The sequence below is a fragment of the Equus quagga genome, chromosome 4, assembly GCF_021613505.1.
Source record: "Equus quagga isolate Etosha38 chromosome 4, UCLA_HA_Equagga_1.0, whole genome shotgun sequence".
NCBI lineage: Eukaryota > Metazoa > Chordata > Mammalia > Perissodactyla > Equidae > Equus > Equus quagga.
This window is the reverse complement of record NC_060270.1, coordinates 132636473-132659210: the sequence shown is the minus strand read 5'-3', so window position 1 is coordinate 132659210 and position 22738 is coordinate 132636473. Positions and strand designations below refer to the sequence as shown.

Below are 22738 nucleotides of genomic sequence, written 5' to 3'. Positions count from 1 at the left end.
TACTATCTACTGGGGTGAGCTACTTCTTCCCTTGGCATGCCACTGTGCGTGTCCTGGAAAACAACACCTACTGGGGAATTGTGAGCTGGATTGGGATTTCAGAGGCCACATAGTGCTGGGAAACAGGAGTTCGGACCAGCTAGAGCAGAAAGACCTAACACATCGGGCATTCATTTGAGACCCCAGAAAGGACATGATAGAGAAGTAGGACTACTACAAGCCCTAAAGTAAGAGCTTCTCTAGGATCCACCTTAACCATGCTTAAGAATAAGCCTCAAAAATACCAAAATTGGGAATTTAAAGAAAAAAATGCACATAACAAGAGAACAGATGGAGAATCTCAGAGACATGAAAACTATTTTTAAAAAAATGCAAAGGAAAATCTAGAACTGAAACAGTACATATCAGAAATGAGAAATTCAGCAGATAGGCTTTAAGCAGATTGAACATGACAGAAGAAGAGATTATTGAATTTGAAGTTAGGACAATAAAAACTACCCAAAATGAAGCACAGAAGATAAAAGGATGAAAAGGATAGAGCCTCAGGAACTTGTGGGACAGTACTAAGCAGTCTAACATATATGTAATTGGAACCTCAGAAGAAGAGAGAGAAATAGGAGAGGAAAAAATATTTAAAGACCTAATGGCCCCAAATTTTCCAATTTTGATTAAAAATTTTCAACCCACAGATCCAAGAAAGTCAATGAATGTCAAGCAGGATAAACACAAAATCACACTTATGTATATCATAGTCAAATTGTTGAAAACCAAAATAAAGAGAAATCTTAAAAGCAGCCAGAAGAAAAAAGACCCTTTACTTATAGAGAAAACAATAAAAATTACCACTGGTTCCCATTAGAAATAATGAAAGCCAAAAACAACAGAACATCTTAAAGGTATTGGGGGTGGAGATGAGGGGGACTCTCAACCTAAAATTGCATATCCAGCAAAATTATCCTTCTAAAGTGAGAGCAAGATAAAGACGTTGTCAGAGTAACAAACACTGGCAGTTTTGTCTTTAGTAGAAGGAAAGAGGGAAATAAAAAAATTGCTGTTAGGTGAACAGCACAGTAATTGCTGCAGACACGATCTATACATGGATGCTAAAATTAGTGGGTGAAAAATTGAGAAAAAGGATATTCATATGGTCTCAAAGTATCTTTTCTAAAATTATTATTGACTACCAAGGGAAAGAGTAACTTTATAGTGGAGAAACCTGGCAGACATCATGTTAACCAAGGTTCTCATCACCAGTAATAAGAGAATTTGACATCATTAACCCCCTTGACATGCACGGAGAAGGATGCAACATAATTTTTGTAACGTTATTGTCAGAAATGCATAACCTCGTTCTAATCATGAGAAAACTTCAGACAAACCCAAATTGAGAGACATACTATAAACATAACTAACCAGTACTCTTCAAAAGTATCAAGATCATGAAAAACAAGGAAAGACTGAAGAATTGTCACATATTAGAGAAGACTAAGGAGAAATAACAATAAATGCAAGGTGGGATGCAGGATGGAATCCTGAAATAGAAAAAGTACGTTGGTGGGGAAACTGGTGAAATTTAAATAAGGTCTGCAGTTTAGTTAATACTATCACACTAATGTTAATATTTTCTTTTGATGTTTGTAGTATGGTTATGTAAAATGTTAGCATCGAGGGAAGTTGGGTAAGAGCTGTATGGGAACTCTCTATGCTATTTCTACAACTTTTCTCTAATTGGTTCAAAATAAAAGGTTAAAAAAATTGTTTAGAGCAAAAAAAGCATTATGAGGGTTATAACTTATTTATAAGGAAAGTACGTGATGGTGGTGAAAAGAGTGGAAAGAGGAGAAAGTAGGATTATTCCACTATGGTAAGAAGTGGTGTAATATTAAGTCATGGTAGACTAAGTTAAGGTTGCATGTTGTAATTTTTAGAGTAACAGCAACAAAATAGGAGATATAGCTAAAGAGCAAATGAAGGAGAAATACTCAATCTGAAAGGAGGAAAGAACGAAAAAACAGATCGAACAAATAGGAAACAAATGGCAAGATGATAGAACTAAACCCAACAATACCAATAATTACTTTAATTGTAGATGGATTAAACACCAGTTAAAAGGTAAGCTTGTCAAACTGGATTGAAAAAACAAGACCCACCCAACTATATGATAATCTCTCTACTAGAAAGTAAAAGCCACTTTAAATATAAAGATCCTGATAGATTAAAAGTAAAAAAATGAAAAAAATATACATACAAACAGATCATATGAAAGTTGGCATGGCTATCTTAATATTAGTTAAATAGATTCTGGGACAAAGGATGTTACGGGGATCTAGAAGACATTTCGTAATGATAAAGGAGCCAGCTCACAAAGGAGGCAAAACATTCCGAAGTAAGTAAGCACCTAATAACAGAGCTTCCTGACTCATGAAGCGGAAACTAACAGAACTAAAGGAAGAAATAGATAAATCCACAGTTAGAGTTGTAGAGTTCAACAATCCTTTCTCAGTAATTGATAAAATAAATAGAAAGAAAATCAGTAAGGTATAGAAGATTTGAACACTGGTTAATACCAGCTTAACCTACTGACATTTGTGGAGCACTACACCCAACAACTGTAGAAACTACGTTCTCTTTAAATGCACATGGAACATTTACTAAGATATACCATATGCTGAGCCATAAAACAAGTCTCAGTAAATTTCAAAGGATTGAAATCATAAAGGATATATTTTCTAAACAGCAGAATTGAATTAGAAGTCAACAACAAAAAGATATCTAGAAAATCCTCAAATACTGGAAGTTGCTTCTGGGTAACCCAGAGATCAAAAAGAAAATCACAGATGAAATTTGAAAATGTTTTGAACTGAATTAAAATAAAAACACATCATCAGAATTTGCAAGGTTAAAGTAGTGGTTAGAAGAAATATTATAGTCTTAAATGCTTATATTTGAAAAGAACAAGGTTTAAAAAACAATGATCTAACCTTGCAACTTAAGAAGCTAGGGAAAGAAGAACAAAGTAAAGTAAATAGAAGTAAGGAGGCAATAAAGATGAGAATGGAAATCAGTGAAATGGAAAATAGGCAAACAGTAGAGAAAAAAATTGATACCAATGGCTGATTCTTTGAAAAGATCTATAAAGTTGATAAATCCATAGCTAGACTGGTAAAGAAAAGGAAGGGGACACAAATTAACAAAATCAGGAATGAAAGAGGGGACATCAGTACAGAGCCTACGCATACTAAGAAGCTATTAAAGGAATATTATGAACAACTTTACGCCAAAAAATTTGACAGCTCTCAGATGAAATGCACAAATCCCTTGAAACATAAATTAGAAAAGAAGAAATAAAATCTCTGACTAGCCCTGTATCTATTTAAAATTTTTGAATTTGTAATTAAAAATGTTACTGCCATTGGGGCTGGCCCCGTGGCCAAGCGGTTGAGTTCGCGCGCTCCACTGCAGGCGGCCCAGTGTTTCGTTGGTTCGAATCCTGGGCGCGGACATGGCACTGCTCATCAAACCACGCTGAGGCAGCGTCCCACATGCCACAACTAGAAGGACCCACAACGAAGAATATACAACTATATACCCGGGGGCTTTGGGGAGAAAAAGGAAAAAATAAAATCTTAAAAAAAAAAAATCTTACTGCCAAGAAAAATCTAGAGCTAAATGACTTCAGTGTGAATTCTATCAAATATTTAAGGAAGAAATAATACCCATCTTATACAAACTCTTTCAGAAAATAGAGGAAGAGACAACACTTAACAGTTCATTTTAAGAAACCAGCAAACTCTGATTATCAAAATCAGATAATGACACTGTTTGACAAGAAAATAGAGACCTAGTATCCCTCATGAGCATAGATACAAAATCCTCAACAGGGGCCGGCCCAGTGGTGCAGTGGTTAAATTTGCACGTTCCACTTCTTGGCAGCCTGGGGTTCACCGGTTCGGATCCCAGGTGCAGACATGGCACTGCTTGGCAAAAGCCATGCTGTGGTAGGCGTCCCACATATAAAGTAGAGGAAGATGGGCATGGACGTTAGCTCAGGGCCAGGCTTCCTCAGCAAAAGGAGGAGGATTGGCAGTAGTTAGCTCAGGGCTAATCTTCCTCAAAAAAAAAAATCCTCAACAAAAAATTAGGCTATCCAATCCAGCAATATTTTAAAGTATAATACATCATGATGAAATAGGATTTATCCCAAGAATGCAGAGTTGATTTAATATTCAAGTATCAATCAGTGTAACTTGTCATAGGGTCATCTCAGAAGATGAGGAAAACTTATTTGACTACATTCAGCCCCCATTTGTGATTTAAGAAAAAACAAGACAGAACTCAGCACAGTAGGAATAGAAGCAAACTTGCTCAATATGAGGAGTTAGGAGTATTATGCATAGTATTATGGGAGGAAACAAGCCATATTAGGTGAAGGACCATTTAGGTATCTGATAAGATATCTACTGGATAAGATAAATAAGGTGTGATCACAAAATGAGATTTCCATAAATGTTATTCACAATAAACAATCAAATGTCTTTAATGTTATGTACTAGGTCGTTCTTTTCCTCCATTTTTCAGCTTCTGCTTGCTCCCACCACCCCTGTTCAACATTGTACAGAGATCCTCGCTAGTGCAATAAGGCCAGAAAAATAAATAATAAAGATTAAAAAAGAAGAATTAAAGTTGTGTCTGGATTCACAGATGACAAATATACAGAAACATTTTGAGGAATTTACAGAAAATTATTAGAATTCATAAGTGAATTTAGCAAGGTCACAGGATAAATGATCATTATTAAAAGATCAATGAATAAATTGAAAGTGAAATTTTAAATTGCATTTACAATGATATAAAAAATGCAATTCTTATGGGTAAATTTAATGAAAGTGTCTGAGATCTGTACACTGAAAACTGCAAACCTTGCTGAGAGAAGTTAAATCCAAAATAAATGGACAGACCAACTTCATGGATTTGAAGACTCAAAATTAAGATGTTGATGCTCCCCAAAATGACCAATAGATTTAATGCAATACAAGTCAAAATACCAGCAGGTGTTTTTGTAAAATTTGACAAGCTTATATGGAAATGCAGAGAACCTAAAAAAGCCAAACAGTCTTGAAAAAGAAGAACAAGGTTGGAAGACCTGCAGTGCCCAAATTCAAGACTTAATGGCGAAGCTGTGTTCATCCAGGCGGTGTGGTATTCCTGTGCGTCTTGAAAGTGAAATTTAGACATCATGATTCTCTGCATAAGCCAGGATTTTAAAATTCATTCGACAGCAAGTCGTTACTGAGCTTAAATCTACCCTGATTATTATGAGAGGAAACAAGCCATATTAGGTACAGGACCGTTTATGCATCTGATATTTATTGGATGAGATAAATAAGATGTGATTGCAAAGTGAGATTGATTTCCATAAATGTCATTCACAATAAACAATCATGTCTTGAATATTATACCTTAGGTAGATTTTTTTTTTTCCTTCTCTGTTTTTTGTTTTCAGATTTTCTCTAATGATGAAATATTAAATTTACAATAGAACTAATAAACTTTCTTTTAAGTTGAAACTTTTAGAAAGTAAGATTCCTGTTATAAGCAAGTACAGTAGGAGGTAGAGAGAGACAGCTGAATCTTGTGGAATGGATAGAATTTGGATGTGGGGAAGTGAGAGGACATTTTTAGATGGAGAAAACCTCGTTCATTCATCAGGAGTCTGCATGCAAATTCGGCAATGAATAAAACATAAGTCTAAGCCTTCCTGGACCTTCTGTTCTAGTGGGGAGAGGCAGAGAGTAAACATCATAAATAAGAAAAATACATACTATCTTATATGGTGATAAATGCCAGGAAAAAAAATAAAACAGGAAAGGGAGATAAGGAGTCAAGGGTAGAGGACTACAATTATAAATAAAGGTGCTCAGCGAAGACTTCTGTTGAGAAGCAGACAGTTTAATACAAATTAAGGACATGAGGAGTAGCCCATTTGGATATCTAGGAAGAGTACTCTAGGCGGAGTAAACTCATATATGAAGCAAGCGCACGCACACTGGATTTGAGAAAAAACAGGGAGACTGGTATGGCTGGAGCAGACAGAATGAGTTAGTAGAAGGAGAGGTTGGGGGAAAGGCAGATTATAGAGCCTTGTAGGCAATTTTAAGAATTTTGCCTTTTATTTGAAAAAATATTGAAAGCCACTGCAGAGGTTTTTGAGCAGAGTGACATGTTCTGATTTAACAGTATTATTCTGGATGCTTTGAGGATAAACTGAAGGGACATAAGCATGGAAGCGGAGAGACCAGTTAGGAGGCTATTGCAGGACTTCAGGCAACAAATAATGGTTGCTTGAATCAAGTTGGTAGCAGTGGAGGTGATAAGAAATGGTCAGATTGGTGTTCATTTTAAAGGTTGAGGCAACAAAATTTGCTGGGGGATCAGATATGAGGGGCAACATGAGAAAGAAAGAAGAGTTAAGGATGACACTCAACTTTTTCGCTGAATAGTTAGGATTGAAATGCCATTAACTGAGGTGCAAAAAAATGTCAGATAAACAGATTTGGAGGAAATTAAGAGTTTAGTTTTACACAGGTTTGATTTGAGATACACATTAGACATCTCAGGTGTAGCTAGTATGCAACTGGAGTTTAGAGTTCAAGAGAAGAGGTCCAGTCTGGAGATAATAACTTGAGAGTTGACAATATATAGATGTATTTAAAGCCATGAGATTGGATGACATCACTAATAGGGTCAAGAAGAGATCTGAGGCCTGAGTCGCTCCAGTATTAAGAGATGAGGGGAGATGGGAAGGAACCAGCAAGAGACTAAAAAGGAGCAGCTACTGAGGTAAGAGGAGGATCAGGAGAGTATGTTGTCAAGGGAACCAAGTAAAGCATTTCAAAGAGGAAAAAGTGATCAACTATATCAAGTGCTGTTGATAGTCAAGTAAGATGAGGGTGGAGAATTGACATTAGATTCCTTGATGACTTGATAAGAGCAGTTGTTGGGGCAAAAGCTTGATTGGAGTGGGTTTAAGAGTGTATGGAAGTTGAGAAAGTGGAGGCAGCAAGTACTGTATAGACAACTGTTTTTGAAGGGATTTGCTATAAAGAGATACAGAGAAAGATGTGGTCACTAAGGGGAAAGTGGGAGTAATAAGAGTTATTTTTATTTTTTAAGGGAGAATAACAGTATATTTATATACTAGTGAGAATGGTCTGGTAGAGTGGGAGAAACTATGCAAGAAGAAAGTCAGAATTGCTGGAGTGAGGTACTTGAGAAGGCCAAAAGGAATAGGTTTCAGAGCACATTTGTAGAGTTTGTCTTTTGCTAACATCTGATGTGTGTTGGGGATCACCAAGACCATCCCCAGGCTTCATTCTCCAGAAGGACTCAGGACTCAGCATATAGTTATACTTATGATTTATTACAGTGAAAGGGTACAAAGCAAAATCAAAGAGAAAAGGTGTATGGGATGAAGTCCAGAGGAAAACCAGATGCAAGCTTCCAGAAGTCCTCCCACAGGGGAGTTACACTGGATGCATTTAATTCCTACAGCAGTGAATTGTGACATGTGTGAAGTGTTGTCTACAAGAGAAGCTCCTTAGAGACTCAGTGCCCAAAAGTTTTACTGGGGGCTGATCATGTAGACACCCTCTGTCTAGCACATACCAAAAGCCCAACCAGAAGGACAGCAGGGTTCAGCATAGACCATATTGTTTGCAAAACAGTTTCAGCACTGTGGGCTGTTCTTATCGTTCAGGTAATGATGAGAACCCCTGAAATCTAAGGTCCCAGAACCAGCCTCCTATGCAGTCTGTTCTAAAGATAGCAGTCTCAGGCCTGCTATGTTAACTCTTTTTCTTCACAAGGTCCAATTTATTCATAGTAACAGGAGAAAAGACTGACATGAAGGATCACTGTGGAGGGTGATGAGCAAGTTTGGTGGTGGAATTGAGGATACTGCATGGAGACAGAAAAGATATTTCAGAAAGGAATATTTGGTGAAACAATAAAATACATAATTGTCAGGGAATAATGTTATGAAATGCTGGGGTTTTTTTTTTCAACCCAGGTGCACAATAGAGAGGAATTTGATGAGATAATAAGTATCAATTTGATGAGGTAGTATATTGCTATGGCAATAATTGTTCCGGCTTTTTTGTAATGTTTCCAATTTTAAATAAATGACTTCTTGTATTCTATAAAATCTCATATTCTGATATATACCAAATATAATTACATCTCTTACATGCAATGTAACGAATGATAAAACATGATTAGCTAGACAAGGTGTTTTGATTTTGGTTTAGAAAACCAAAGCATAGCTGTTAAAAATGTTTGGCAGAACGCAAAATAGTATGTATACACTAATCACGAGTATATGAAAATGTATTTCTCTATCTTGTGATGAGAGGTTGTATGAATAGTTTAATTTTCTCTTTTCTATAAAATTACTCAGAGAGAAGTATTTAATATTTTTATTGTGATACTAAACCTTAATTATGCCTTGGTGAAATTTTTTTTAATAGGGTCAAGAATTTGCTCCAAAAAGTGTGGCAATAATTGGTCATTCTATGGGCGGCCTTGTTGCAAGAGCATTGCTTACACTAAAAAATTTTAAACAAGATCTGATAAATCTCCTTATTACACAAGCCACACCTCATGTTGCTCCTGTGATGCCATTAGATCGTTTTATTACGGGTGAGTACTGTTACATAAACACCAACTGACCTCCCCATTGCTGTTCAGGATTAAACAGATCCTTGCAGCTGCCCTCTTTAGAGTGTGCTACAGATTTATCCATGTGTGAAGTGCTCAGTTTCAAATCTGCCACTCCAATTCTGAGCATCTCTCTTTGTAACTTTCAACTTAGGCTCATAATTGACACTGCTGTTAGTTTTCTTTGTCCATAGCATCTTAACATGGATTGCATGTGTCTTATAATCCCTAGGCACTTTGACTTCAATTTAGTTATTCTTGAGGATAACTCCTGGTCTCTTAAAGTGTGTTTATACCTCCTATGTTTTGTTAACTCTCCCAGTACCCCTCAAAGTAAGGTTATACTTAAGTAAAACAGTAGACATGTCTTGTTTTAAATAAATAGGTCTGCTAACACTTTTTATAGTGAGGTAGAATTGCTAATATTTATTAAGCTCTTACTGTCTTTTGGTGTTGCATTAAGGTGTTTACATGATGTGTTATTATGTCACCTAATCTTTACAGCAGTCCTTTGAGGTAGGTACCATTGTTATCCCCATGTTTATGGATAGACAAAAGAGGCCAAGATAAAGTTCTCGCCCAAAGTCACATGGCAGGAGAATAGTGGAGCCGCTATTTGACTCTGGCAAACTTGTTCCTGAGCCTGTGCCCTTAACCTTTGCGTGCTCTACTGCCTGTTAATTGAGGCACGTTACTATAACAGACGAAATCAAGTTAGGATTAATTCTATGATGTTGTAGGGAATTTTGAATAAACTGTGGGAGTTTATGATTGCTGTCATCTAATCAAATAGTGATAATGTCACAGAATAAGAATTAAATGCCTGCCATGTCAACTTTTTGTTAAAGAAAGTCAAGTATTATCTTTACTGCTTATTGGAATATTTTATGAGTAGAAGAAAATCTTTAGAAAGAGATCATTCTTTTCAGTAAATTTGCACAACTTCCTACCCTATCAGAATTTGCATTATCTTAATTGTGATGAAAATTTTATTTATAGTTATCTAAAATATATCTTAGTGACTCCAAACCAAAGTGGTTTTCCAAAGCGCTGTTCTTAACATAACGTTGCCAAGGAGTAACTTACTTGCTGGAATATCTGGTACATCAGTACTTACTGTGAAGTTTGATTTTTTTCCTTATTACATTTAAAACTTTGCCTGTAGAAATCTTTTAATAAAAAATTTTAGTTTTCTTATTGAAGTTGTTTAAATCTGTTTTACTAATTCTAATAATTATTAGGTTTAGGAAAAAAAGGCGTAGACAAGTCATAATACTTGTTACCACACGAGAACTCTTTCTCTTACTGTGTTTTATATGGTGTATGTAGATGAGCCATGTGGATTAAATTAGTATTACGCAAAATACATTTTTAAAAATTCATTGAGGGGGCCAGCCCCAGTGGCCTAGTCATTAAGTTTGGTGCACTCCACTTCAGCAGCCTGGGTTTGGTTCCCAGACGCAGACCTATACTGCTCTTTTAGTGACTGTGCTGTGTTGGCAGCCCACATACTAAAATATAGAGAAAGATTGGCACAATGTTAACTCAGGGTGAATCTTCCTCAGCAAAAAAAATTCTTTGAGGGAAGAATTTTCAAGAAAGTCGGGTTTTATTGTTTTGAAAGATAGTGATGATCTGTCTCCAAAAATCTCAGACTGAAAGTGATTTTTAGGATCAGTGTGCTTTCCCCTAATTAAGCCTCTTTCCCATTTATTCTGTATTTATTTTTTATTGCATTAAACCAGAATTAGAATGAAAAAACAAAAGCTCATGGGTTGGTGGATTTTAGGTTTTTAGGAGACAGACACTCATATTACCTCTGGAAGTAGATTCCCTGTTCATACTTGGTGGAAATGCTGCCCTTCAGTAGGGGAAATGAAACCCTACACTGGGCTCTGCACTTTGGAGGGCCCTGCTCTGGTGCTGCCATCCCCACAGGGCAGGAGTGTACCAGCCGAGCAGCCCCCCACTGGAGGCTGTGCCTTTACTCCTAGACCATGGCTCAGGTAACCAGGCCTCCAGACTTTTCTTGCCCATATGCCCATGCCCACTTCTAGGGCCTATATGGGCCTCTTACCTGAATCTATCCTGGAGGCAGGTGTATACAACCCTAAGCTTGAGTTTTGCATGAGGAACAGACAGAGCTTGGATGTGCACACAAGGTCTCTGTGATGCAGGATGGAATTGAGGAGGGAAGAGAGGAGGGTAGCACAGTGATGGGCCAGAGGTCTCCTCTCTCTATGCTGCCATGATCCAGCGAGCAACTCCGAGGTGTCCTAGAATTCTCAATTTGAACCTGGTTTTCCAGGTTATTTCAATGATATATTTGTCAAGGTAGGCAGGGAAAATATATTTGATTTAACATTTTGTTAACTGGAATTTTGACTTTTAAATATTTAGACATATGGCCGTATGTACCCCGTTGGTACTCTTGTTCTAGGCCCTGCACATCTTAGGAATGGGGCTGCTTGTTCGCAATCTAAGTAAATATTGCTGAGATTTTTAATGGGAGGAGTTTGCTACCCCAAAATGTTTGAAGCCCTCAGTGGGTTCAAATGCCAGGGTCAAAATGCATTAAGTTTTGAAAATCAGAAGAGGAAATGAGAACTCTCCTGCCCTGGCCTCAAATCTTTGACACTAAAATTTTCTCACCTTCCATAGGTAAAGTAGAAAAATTGTCTGCAGATTCTTCCCTTTGAACTACTTGTTACAGTAAATGGGTAGAACCTCTTTAACCCTCAGATTTTCTGTAGCAGCATATGTCAAGACTAATGTAAATGTCAGTGTCTTGATAGATTGTATTTTCAGAACTTAAAAAGTACTTTGGTCATGGTTAGCTGAAGTGGAGAGCTGCTAAGCCCTTATAAGCAGGGACACTGGTATGATTAGGAAGATCTGCAGCTCTTTAATATAATAAACTCTTATCTGTGAAAGAATTTTAGTGTTTTTTTCTTCTTGCTATGTTGTATATACTGTAGCTCATGAATAAGCAGCATCCTCGTGGAATGTAGGACTCACATGTGGGCTTATCAAAGCTAATAAAATTTGGATATCTTTTTTCTTTATTGATACCTTTGTAACTCATAGTATTTGTGCTCTGATTTAATAGGGAAGGCAGAATATATCTACAGAAATTGTTTTACTCAAAATGGAGAAGTATGAATAACATTGTTTATAGGTGATTCAGATGGCTTACACAGAAATTCAGTTCAATACTAGTACTGTAGATAGCTTATTGTTGCAGAGAATGACTCCTAATTTTTAATGTGTGTCTTTTTTATTTCCTACCAGATTTTTATATGACTGTAAACAATTATTGGATTCTAAATGCTAGACACATAAATTTGACCACGCTTTCTGTAGCTGGAGGATTCCGGGATTACCAAGTTCGTTCAGGACTGACTTTTCTGCCAAAATTAAGCCATCATACCAGTGCCTTATCTGTTGTGGTAATCTTTTTTAGATTCTACTCAAATCGTAATATGATGGACACAGTGAAGCATGAAAGGAGAAATAATAAGTAGTAGCTGCTTGGAAATGACTGCTGCGTTGATGTAGTACTGCTCTGTGTGCATGCGTGTGTGTGTGAGAGAGAATATGAAGAAAGGAATGGGACTATGTTGGGAAGGCAGAGGCATGGATGCTTATGTCCACAGAAAGTGAAAAGGATCTTAGAAGCTTTGTGAAAATGGTCTTATTTATGAGGAATAATTATTTCTTGTTCAAAGTAGTTGCCTATCCGTTGATTAGAGTTGTAAGTAAAAGAAAGTGTGGGCCGAAGTCCAAGGGCCTCTTGTTATATGAGTGGTATGCTATATACAGTAGTAGTGGAATATCAAACGTACCACATACTCCTGATTGCTGAACTTGAGTCAGGTTTTACCAATTTTAAAATTTAAAAATTAGCTTTGAAAATATAAACAGAACCTCGATTAATTAATTTTTTAATTATTCTTCCCTGCTAGGACATCAAGTATTTAGTCTTTAACTGGGATACATAGCCTCTGTAAAGTGAGTTCAAGTTTCCATTAGGACTTATTATTTCTTAGATATTTAACCTTGAAGTCTTCAGTTAAGATCTTAACATTTTAACTCAGTGTACACATCATCTCCAAATATAGCTTAATTTAATTTCTTAAGAGAAAATCCATAGAGTTCTTTTTGCTTTTTAGGAGATAGTGTTTTGTTTCATAGTTGTTCTCTTCAGAGATACTCCTTTGCTCAGCTCATCTACTATTGCCCCATCTTAGATTGCTGTGCATTCATTAAACAGGTATTTACTGAATGCTTACTACACATAGAACAAAAATTATTAAGCTATTCTGCTGTTACCCACCATTTTCTTAAAACTGGAGGAGTTATGGTGTGGCCATAATAGCTTTGGAACTAGACTGGTAAATCTCTTAAACCTCATTATTGATATGAATCTTGTTATTTGATTTTAAATATTGTTGGCAGATATTTGCTGCAAGTCCTCAAAACACTAAATGTCCACTCTTTAGTAAACACAGATATTTTAGTCATGTAAAATTGGATGTGATCATTTCCTAGACTTGGTCTGGAGCATGATGCTGTATTGATACCACATCATGCAGTTTATCTTTCAAGAAACTAGTCTTTTTAATCGTGTGTGTGTGTGTGTGTGTGTGTGTATGTATATATATATATATATATGTATATATATATGTATGTGTCCCTCTTTTCTAATCCATTTGATAATGTGTTGCTTTCAAGGCAGCTTGTATTTTCGATGAAAATATTTTACTTCTTAGGGAATTTTCTCAAAGCTGGATATTGTATAATCTGAGTTTTATTCACTTTAAAAAATAATTAGAAGTAACAGTTTTTAATGATTATCTCAAGAAAAGCAAAATGACATTTACGCCTTTTGGGACTAGAAAAATTATTTAAGTTAGCGACCACAGTTGTATTAGGGTAAGCTGAACTGCTGTAATATACTCTAATGAAGGCAACGGCACTCAAACACAATAGAAGTTTATGTTTTACTCATATAACTGCCCTAGGTGTGTAATTAAGTTGATGGGTGGTTTTTGAAGGAGTCCCATTAAGGGACCCAGGCTGTCAGTAGGCACCCCCTTCTTGAATGCTTTACTTCCAAGGCTGCTCTCATCATCACTATTTCTACCATGAGAACGGGGAAAGAGCATGGAGGAGAGCAGTCAGGCCTGGAAATGGCACACATCACTCCTGCTGTCATACTGTTAGAGAAAACTTAGTCACACCCTAGCGTAAGAGAGGCTAAGAGATGTAGTCTAGCCAAGAGTTTAAGAAAGGAAGAATGGATTTTGGTGGACATTCAGCAGTTTTCACCACAGAGATCATGAGCAACTAACTTTATTATTTGTGATGCCTTTCCCTTTTTCAACTCTAGCACAGATGCATTCATTACAGTGAATGCAAGTAAACCAGTTTTGTGTCCTTGGTAATGGTAAATGCTGTCTCCTCTGAGTTCTTACTCTACTGAGCAGCTAATATAATCTTAGAACCACAGTGAACTCTGGTTGTCTCAATTTTTTAGTAGACTGTCAGCAGTAATTGCTAAACATGAGCTCTAACGTTTAAAAGTTCAACACGTAAGATCCCTCTTGCTTTAAAGCCTGGAACCCAAGTACACATTGTTATTTGCAGAGTACAAGGGTGACAATGACTCCTTAGAAGTTATAAATCCCTACTTTTTTTCTTTTTTTAGCTCATTTATTAAAGAGACATTTTAGGTTCTGTAAATTTTCTTGCATCTATGTTGTTAGTTTCCTATTTTCGTTTTGTTTTGACAGTTTATGGTGAGGGCAGCTCATTGTGTCTTCGATGATGCAGAGAGAGAGATTGTGAAAATAATATCAGATTTATTTAACATTCCCCTGTTGTATGTAAGATGCTATTCACAGGGAGGTCGTTAACCTGGTATGAAAAGGAATCTAGTTCTTGAAGGGTGCTGTGCCATTCTTAGGAAGCCTTTGCAAATAGTTATGTTTTTTAGTATCCGTTGTCCTTATGTCTCTAACCAATAATATATGTCCTAATCGTCTAGGGATTTTTTTTCAAAATAAGTTTGGACCTCACTTATAAGAGTCTGATTTGGTAGGTTTAAAATTGTCTCCACACATATTTATTTTGAAAACTTCCTGGCCTGGGAATTTCATGGGCACATCCTGATTAAGAAGTAACATCTTAGAATTTATCAAATAGTAGTCTGGTCAGAACTGAAATTACTAAAATATCTATTGTAACTTACACATAAACTATGATTTATTCAAGAATCTTATACTTAGTTCCTTATTACAGTAGTAAAGAGTTAGACATTAAACTTCAGTGAAGAATCTATGGATAGCTTTAATAAGTGTTAAAGGGTGATTTAAGCTTGACTGAGCAGTAATGACAGAGAATTATGTTATTTTTTGCAGGAAATACCTTAATATTTTTGGACCACTTTTTGTAAGAATGCAACATTTAGAAATGTCTATGCATTATAAAATAGTAAAACTAATGTTACATGTGTCTAAATATTAGCTTGTAAGAATTTCAAACCTTTCAGAGAATAACAAATGTGCTTTGACTTTTGGCTTTTTTCCTTTCCTTTAGAGTTCAGCAGTGCCTAAGACCTGGGTCTCAACTGACCACCTCTCCATCGTGTGGTGAGTTAATATAGCTTATTTTGGTGATTTGTAGTGGTCCTCTTTTCTTATCAGTGCATTGATTGGTTTGTTAGCTTTCTTAGAGCTTTTTCTGTAAATAAATAAGGATTTGTGAGAAAGATTAACTTAGGTGCTTAGAACTCTAACCTTGGTCTTGTCTCGGTTTGATGAAGGTTCCTTTAACAACTCAGAAAATCATCTCCCAAAGAACCAGTAGCATTAGTCTCAAATGAAGCTAGTGTTAAATATAAAAATTTTAGAGTTTGTCATAGTTGGACAGAATCAGTTGCGTTTGTGGTAGGACTTTCTGAGCCCTTGGCCAATCACCAAACTCAGGGACTTGATTAATGCACCGTTGACTATTCTAGGCAGCAGCACATGGAAAACTAACTAGGAATTAGATTTACCCTTAATATAAATAAAGAAAGAAATAGCTTAAATATGGGTCAAGAAATACATAGGCCCTATTATTTTCTCTCTCTGTTTTGGCTTAAAGATGCTGTTTTCACCTTCTTCTGGCTGTGCAATAAGTGGTGCCTGCAAGAACCACAACAGTTCAGGCATATAAAGATGGGCCAACAGTTCGTCAATAGCTGTGGTTAGACAAGGAGATCAAGGGGAGACAGAGGGAACCTGACAGTTCTACTGTCAAACATCCAGGAAGATTTAATTTGCTTTATTTTATAGGTGTCAGCTTTAAGGTAGATGCTTAATAATGATTTGTGAAATAATTTTAGAGGTTACAGCATTAAAGGAAACTCAGATATTCTGTTAAATAATAGAATTGTGTGTGTTTGTATCAAAAGTGTATTTTTAAAGAAAGTTTCATTTGTGACAATTTTAATCTTTAGGTGTAAACAGTTGCAATTGACTACAATTCGAGCGTTCTTTGATCTTATTGATGCTGATACTAAACAAGTATGTATTTTAAACTAAAAATTATTTCAGTAAAGTAAAAGCTTTTGTTACGGCAGTGATAGATTTAATACTTTTTTTTACTTTGGTGAAAATAGAAGCCTACACCTTATATTACTGTAATTAGACTCAAAATATCTTTATTTTTGTCTGCTAATACTTTGACCACTGTTAGTAATTGATAGAATGCAATGAAAATGAAAAAGTGAAAGGATATCTTAAATCTTCCCCCTGCTCTTCCCCTTTATTATTTAAAATTTTATATATGTCCTTCTAACTTCTTTTAACTTAATAGAAATACTTATTACAAGCTATTTTATCATTTTTTTAATACGTTGTAGACTTATGATCTATCTTATTATTTTTAAATTTTTTAAAAAATATCTTTATCTTTCTGATAGGATCAAAATATCTACATTCATTGAGTAACCCAAGCTTACCAGACTTAGATTGTGTACTTCTAGAAGCTGAACCTTTTCTGTAATGAGATTTCACGTATAAAGTCTCCAAACTAGTGATTTTTCAAGTTCTTCAATTAGCAGGAAACCTGGAAATCATAGTGCCCTTTATAGGAACATCATATTTCTCTTTTATCTCTTTCTTGTCTGCTAGCAGATAAATAGTAGTGGGCACCAAAGATTTCAGCATAATTCAGAGAATTCTATCCATTAACAAATTTTTGTTTTATCACTTGGGAATATTTGCTGTTACTCATCTTAAGCAGCCTTTCACCTCAGCTCTTGCAGCGCATCACTGTTCCATAGAAACACGTTCTGTGAACTATGGCTCTGGCCTTTCCTTGTGGAGAAGTTCCTCGTGTATTAGGCAATTCTTTTCATTATGCAAAGCATTGCAACGCAGATATTTATGGATTCTGTCCCCTGAAGGCTCCAGATCTTTGAAAGACTAGTACGTGTGACCTCTTCTTCAGTAGATCTCTAGGCAATGCTCTCCTTATCATCGTGTCTTTGAATCTTGCTCCTGTAGCCTTCTCTCTTGGGAGTGGGATAGTGTCTGTATTTTTTTCCTTAACCCTCCAGAAAGCTGCTTAACTACTAGTAGAGGGAATCATAGATACATAGCTCTCTCCTGAAGAATGCAACAAAAGAGAGACCCAAATCGTTCTGTGTTTTACCACATTTTAAGCCATAAGATACCATATTTAAGTTAGTATATTTATTAAAGTAAATCAGCTTCGTAGAGTTATCACTGTGAATTGGTCATGGAATGCAAACATTTTTCATTTTTCAATGTTGTTTTAATTGTGACTTCCAAAGGGATTGAAAACATTTAGTGGATCTGGTCCTCACTGTCATTTCTTTGTCATTCTCTCACTTTGTTGTTGAGAAAATCACTTGCCTGTTAGGACCTCAATGCTTAAACTAGAGAATTGAATAGTGAAAATTCTAAATGGATTTTATACCCCAGTACATTTTTTTTTCAAAGGGAAGGACTGATACAAGGTTGCCAACATTTATTGTGCTAGGATGTTTTAGGACAGACAATAGAAAAATCCCATTGTCTGCTTTCATTTTCATTTCATGAAAGAAAGGATATTGATGGAAGGAAAGTAAAAAGGACAGAGTAAAGGAGAATATTTTCCAAGGAAGGACAGTTGGCAATTCTTGTTTTCTCTAGTGACCAGGAATTCTTTGTTGTGGGATTGGCCCTGGTCTGAGCTTGGAAACTAGTGTGTTGGAATCACTAGACTGGAGGTTCTCTTAAGTTCTCTTCTGGTTCTGTATGTCTTTATGTGTTTTATTCTTAACTGTTACTCGAGAGGCACTATTGCGTAGTGATTGAAGGCCTGGACTCGAGCCAGACTGCCTGGGTTTGAATCCTGGCTCAGACTCTTAACAGGAGTGTGGCCTTGGGCAAGTTCCTTAATTTCTCTGTGCTTTAGTTTCTTCATATTTAAAATGCAGATAAAAAGGTTATCATCCCCTAGAGTTCTTATAATCATTGAATGAGTTAATAACATCTTAAGCACTTAGAATAGTGCCTGGCCCAGAGTAAGTAACTTTTTGGCTCTTATCATTATTACTTGAAACAAAGTTTCATTGAACTATCACAGTGGATATAAAAGGATACAGAATGTATCACTGTTCTTTCTAGATAACTCAAAATCCGAAGAAGAAATTGTCAGTATTGAATCACCACTTTATAAGACACCCAGCAAAACACTTTGAGGAAAACCCAGCAATAATTTCTGACTTAACAGGTTGGTGATAATAATATGTTTTAATTTTAAGTGCAGTTTTGATTATTATTTTTGGGTAAATTTGTTATTAGCAGACGAAGTCTGAAACTGTGGTACTTCAGGTACTATAATCCTATTATATTAATTTCTCTATAATGGTTTCTTATGAGATTTGGTTAAAGAAGGGAAAAAATAGAAAAGCAGTTTTTAAGATGTTGCTGATAAAAGTTTTGTCCTGAAAATAACATAAATGGAAAATTTTTAAAGCTGGAGTTAAATGTCTTCATTCTCCTGCAAGTCATATTTTACATGACTCTATTATTTATGTACTCTGTTATTCTTTACTTAGTTTCTCAGTATCAGTCACTCTTCAGTCTTCTTTTGGATTAACACCTTATTTTCATTGGTAAATTTTGCTTTTAAATATAAAACCTGTCATACTCTACTTAATTACTTGCCTTGTCTGGAAAATAAAATATTAATTTCCATCTGTTGATACTTCCTTAAGAGTTAAAGACATCATTTTAAATCAAGTAGATTTAAAATGCTTAACTTGATGTGATTGCTAGTTGCTGATGAGTATACAGAGAGCATCTTACTAGATTTTCTATTTTAAAATAGTCAGTGTTCCACAAACCACTTCTTTTTCAAATTCTGTTATGATTGAGAAATATTTCACCAATATTCAATAAAAGAAATTGTTTAATTTTTTTTTAAAAAAACCCAAGCAAATCAATTTTTTTTTACTTTAGGAACATCTATGTGGGTTCCAGTAAAAGTGTCCAAATGGACGTATGTGGCTTACAACGTAAGTAGACCACCAGTAGGTTTTTTTACTTAAAAAAAAAAAAACTGTAGTATTTATCTTTGAAAGTTAAAGACTCTAAAAAAGATACCCACATATCGTTTTCCCCACATTAAAACAATTTAATAATAATTCCTTAATAATAAATATCTAGTCAGTGTTCAATTTTCCAGTTTTATCATAGCTGTCAAATTTTTGTTGTTTCTTTGTTTTTCAATTTGTTTGTTTAAATCAACATACAAACAAGGTCCACAGGTTGTTATTTGTTGATGTCTCTCATCCCTCTTTTAATCTCTAATGCTTCCTCCCCTCCTTTTTATTCCTTGCAGTTTATTTGTTGAAAAATACAAGTCATTTGTCCCGAAGAGTTTCAAAGTCTTGATTTTGCTGATTGCATTCCTGTAGTATCATTCAGCGTATTCATTTGCCTGCTCTCCTGTGACTCAGTAGTTGGATCTAGACACTTGATCAGATTCAGGTTTTTAGTTTTGCTGGACTGGCTCTCTTTTTATGTTGTTAGCAGCTATTGATGAAGAATGCCTGAAGTCATTAACTCATTTAAGGGGATGCAAAAATGATGATACTGTAATTTGATTATTCCTTCTTCATATTAACGGGAACACTATATAGAAAAATTTCTCATCTGCTAAATTTATCAAAAGTGGAACAAATCATGAAGAAAAAAATGACAATTGCTTGGATCTTTGGGTCTCATATTTTCTGGTTTTCAGAATAGTAAGTCGGCTCACAAATGTCCTCCATCAGTGACTGTAAGAAGTTTTAGGGTTATTTTTGTGCGGTATTATTATGAACTCATAGATTTAAACGTATTTGTATTTCCATCTGAACTAAAATACTAAAAGTGTTCTACCTTTGATACTAAAGTTGATATTAAAATTGTTTATCTTTGACCCATGGAAGCCATTTCAAGTTAGGCTCCTGAATCTTTTTGATATAGCTGCTCTTTAGCTGTCTTTGATAGTTTCCTCACTGTCTAGTGTGAGAAGATATTTCAGCTCATTTTGTAAATTTCCTGCCCCAGTCCTTGCATCAGCTTTTCCTATAAGGAGCTCTTTCTATTATTTGGGAAATGATGTCTAAAAACCATAATTTGGGCACTAGAAATGTTTATGGCTAATGGGTTAGCATCTCTAGGCCTTTTCAGTGGACAGAGCTAAGGAATGTATTTTATCTTGACTGTGAGGTCAAAAACCAAACCAAAGCAAAATAAATTCATTCACACTCATAGTTCTGTGACACATTCAGGACTACATGGTTTATACTTGATCTCTCTGCCTTACATCTGGATCTTCTTCCCATTCCCGGAATATTGGTTCTCAACAACACCAAGAATCATAAAATTAGGACACTTATTCATTACTTCATCTGGATTTTTGAATGATGAAATTATCCACTCTTATGATAGTTGTGTTGTGTTTTCCCTCTTTTTTTTAGGAGTCTGATAAGATCTATTTTACATTTCCTCTTGCAAATCATAGAAAAATCTACACTCATGTTTATTGTCAGAGCACCATGCTGGTAAGCTAATTCATATATTTTATGTCAATTTAAAAGGGTAACTATTGTTCAGTTTTCACATTCAACTAATATCTAGTAGATCTCATCTTTAGCTATAACTATTATTAAATCTAATTAGTTGAAAAATATTTGATTGAAAAGTATTAATCAAAATGTTTTCCATAACTAATAATACACTATTAAATTACACCTTTGGCTCTAGTTGAGGTCTTCCGCCCTGTCTTTCTACCTTAGTTTAACTATGTTTAGGATGAAGGAATTCAATTCAAAGCTACTTTACTTCTAAAGTTCTATTAGTACTTTAAAGAATAGATATATTTTAGCAAAGCTATATTCTGTAGGAATTTTATAAAGTAAATCCTGTTTTTCCGTTGGCTTTCATACTAAAATTTCTAGTACTTTTATACCAAATATTCTCTAGAATAGTTTAGTAACTGTTATCGTTATTTCTACTTACAGCATCAGAGTGATGATTTTGTTTGTGTATTTTTTAATGAGTACCTACTGTGCTAGGCATTGTAAAAAATGTTAGGTGCTGTTGCATACTTTTGTTAATTAAGAATGTTTAAATAGGGGGCCGGCCCCGTGGCCGAGTCGTTAAGTTCACACACTCTGCTTCAGCGGCCCAGGGTTTCACCAATTTGGATCCTGGGCACAGACATGGCACCGCTTATCAAGCCATGCTGAGGCAGCATCCCACATGCCACAACTAGAAGGACCCACAACTGAAAATATACAACTATGGACCAGGAGGCTTTGGGGAGAAAAAAGGAAAAATAAAATCTTTAAAAAAAATGTTTAAATAATATTTTAATCACTTATCAACATTTCTTACTTTCAGGAATTTGTTTCCCAATTTGGGTTCTTTTCTCTCTGTTCTGATTTGTTTTTGGCATGCCCCAGGATTCTTCACTTTATTTTTGCATCTTTCATAGTTTGAGTTCCTCCTTCTCCCTTTTTTAGGGTTATTTCTATTTTTTAGAACTAGGATCTAATGTATCTCTTAGATACATGGTAGATGCTGCCATTTGATATGTACCAAAGTTGGGTTTTTTTTCTTCTGAGGAAGATTAGCCCTGAGCTAACATCTGCCACCAGTCCTCCTCTTTTGCTGAGGAAGACTGACCCTGAGCTAACATCCGTGCCCATCTTCCTCTACTTTATATGTGGGACACCTGCCACAGCATGGCTTTACACGGAGTGCATAGATCTGCACCTGGGATCTGAGCTGGTGAACCCCAGTTCGCTGAAGCAGAACGCAGGAACTTAACAGCTGCGCCACCAGGCCAGCCCCCCAAAGTCTTGAGAAAGGATAATAGGCAGGCGTAGTGGACTAGGTGCTGATGAATACTGATTTTAGTGAAATTAGTAGAGTTTTGCATCTCTCACAAAGACTAGCATCTCTCAGCCTAAAATCTAGATGGGTAATTTATCCCAAGAGAATCTGGCCCTGAGAGTTATGGCTTAAAATATCCATACTCAATACTAAATTTCAAGTCATGATGTCAGTATTATATTGAGAAAAATCCTTGCCAAAGTGCAAATTATCCATTTGGCTTATTGGAGGATCTGTTTTCTGTAGTTAAGGTCCATGGGTATTAATTAGCATAAGATCATGTGGTGAATTTTTTAAAATCTTTTCAATTTTTATTATAGAAGTTTTCAAACATATAAAAGTAGAGAGAAAATACAATAATGAGTTCTCACGTAACCATCACACAGCTTTAACCGTTATCAACATTCTGCCATTCTTACTTCATTTATCCCTTCCTTTTTTTTTTGACTGAAGCATTTTTAAAGCAAATTCTAGGCATTTTATTATTTCATCCATAAATACTTCAATATTTTTTAACAGATAAGAATTATACACATTCCCATAATACCGTTTTTTTATCCAACAAAATTACTATT

The 22738-nt window shown here is 35.5% G+C and overlaps 1 protein-coding gene across 1 annotated transcript in view; it reads left to right on the top strand.

Moving 5' to 3' along the window:
- PGAP1 (post-GPI attachment to proteins inositol deacylase 1) overlaps positions 1 to 22738 on the top strand; it is a 66065-nt gene that overhangs the window by 10615 nt on the left and 32712 nt on the right. Inside the window, exons 4-10 of the mRNA XM_046659168.1 lie at positions 8526 to 8697; positions 12007 to 12164; positions 15316 to 15368; positions 16220 to 16286; positions 18399 to 18504; positions 19236 to 19291; positions 20744 to 20827. Of these exons, the coding sequence (XP_046515124.1) occupies positions 8526 to 8697; positions 12007 to 12164; positions 15316 to 15368; positions 16220 to 16286; positions 18399 to 18504; positions 19236 to 19291; positions 20744 to 20827 (696 nt within the window). The remainder of the gene's footprint in view (positions 1 to 8525; positions 8698 to 12006; positions 12165 to 15315; positions 15369 to 16219; positions 16287 to 18398; positions 18505 to 19235; positions 19292 to 20743; positions 20828 to 22738) is intronic.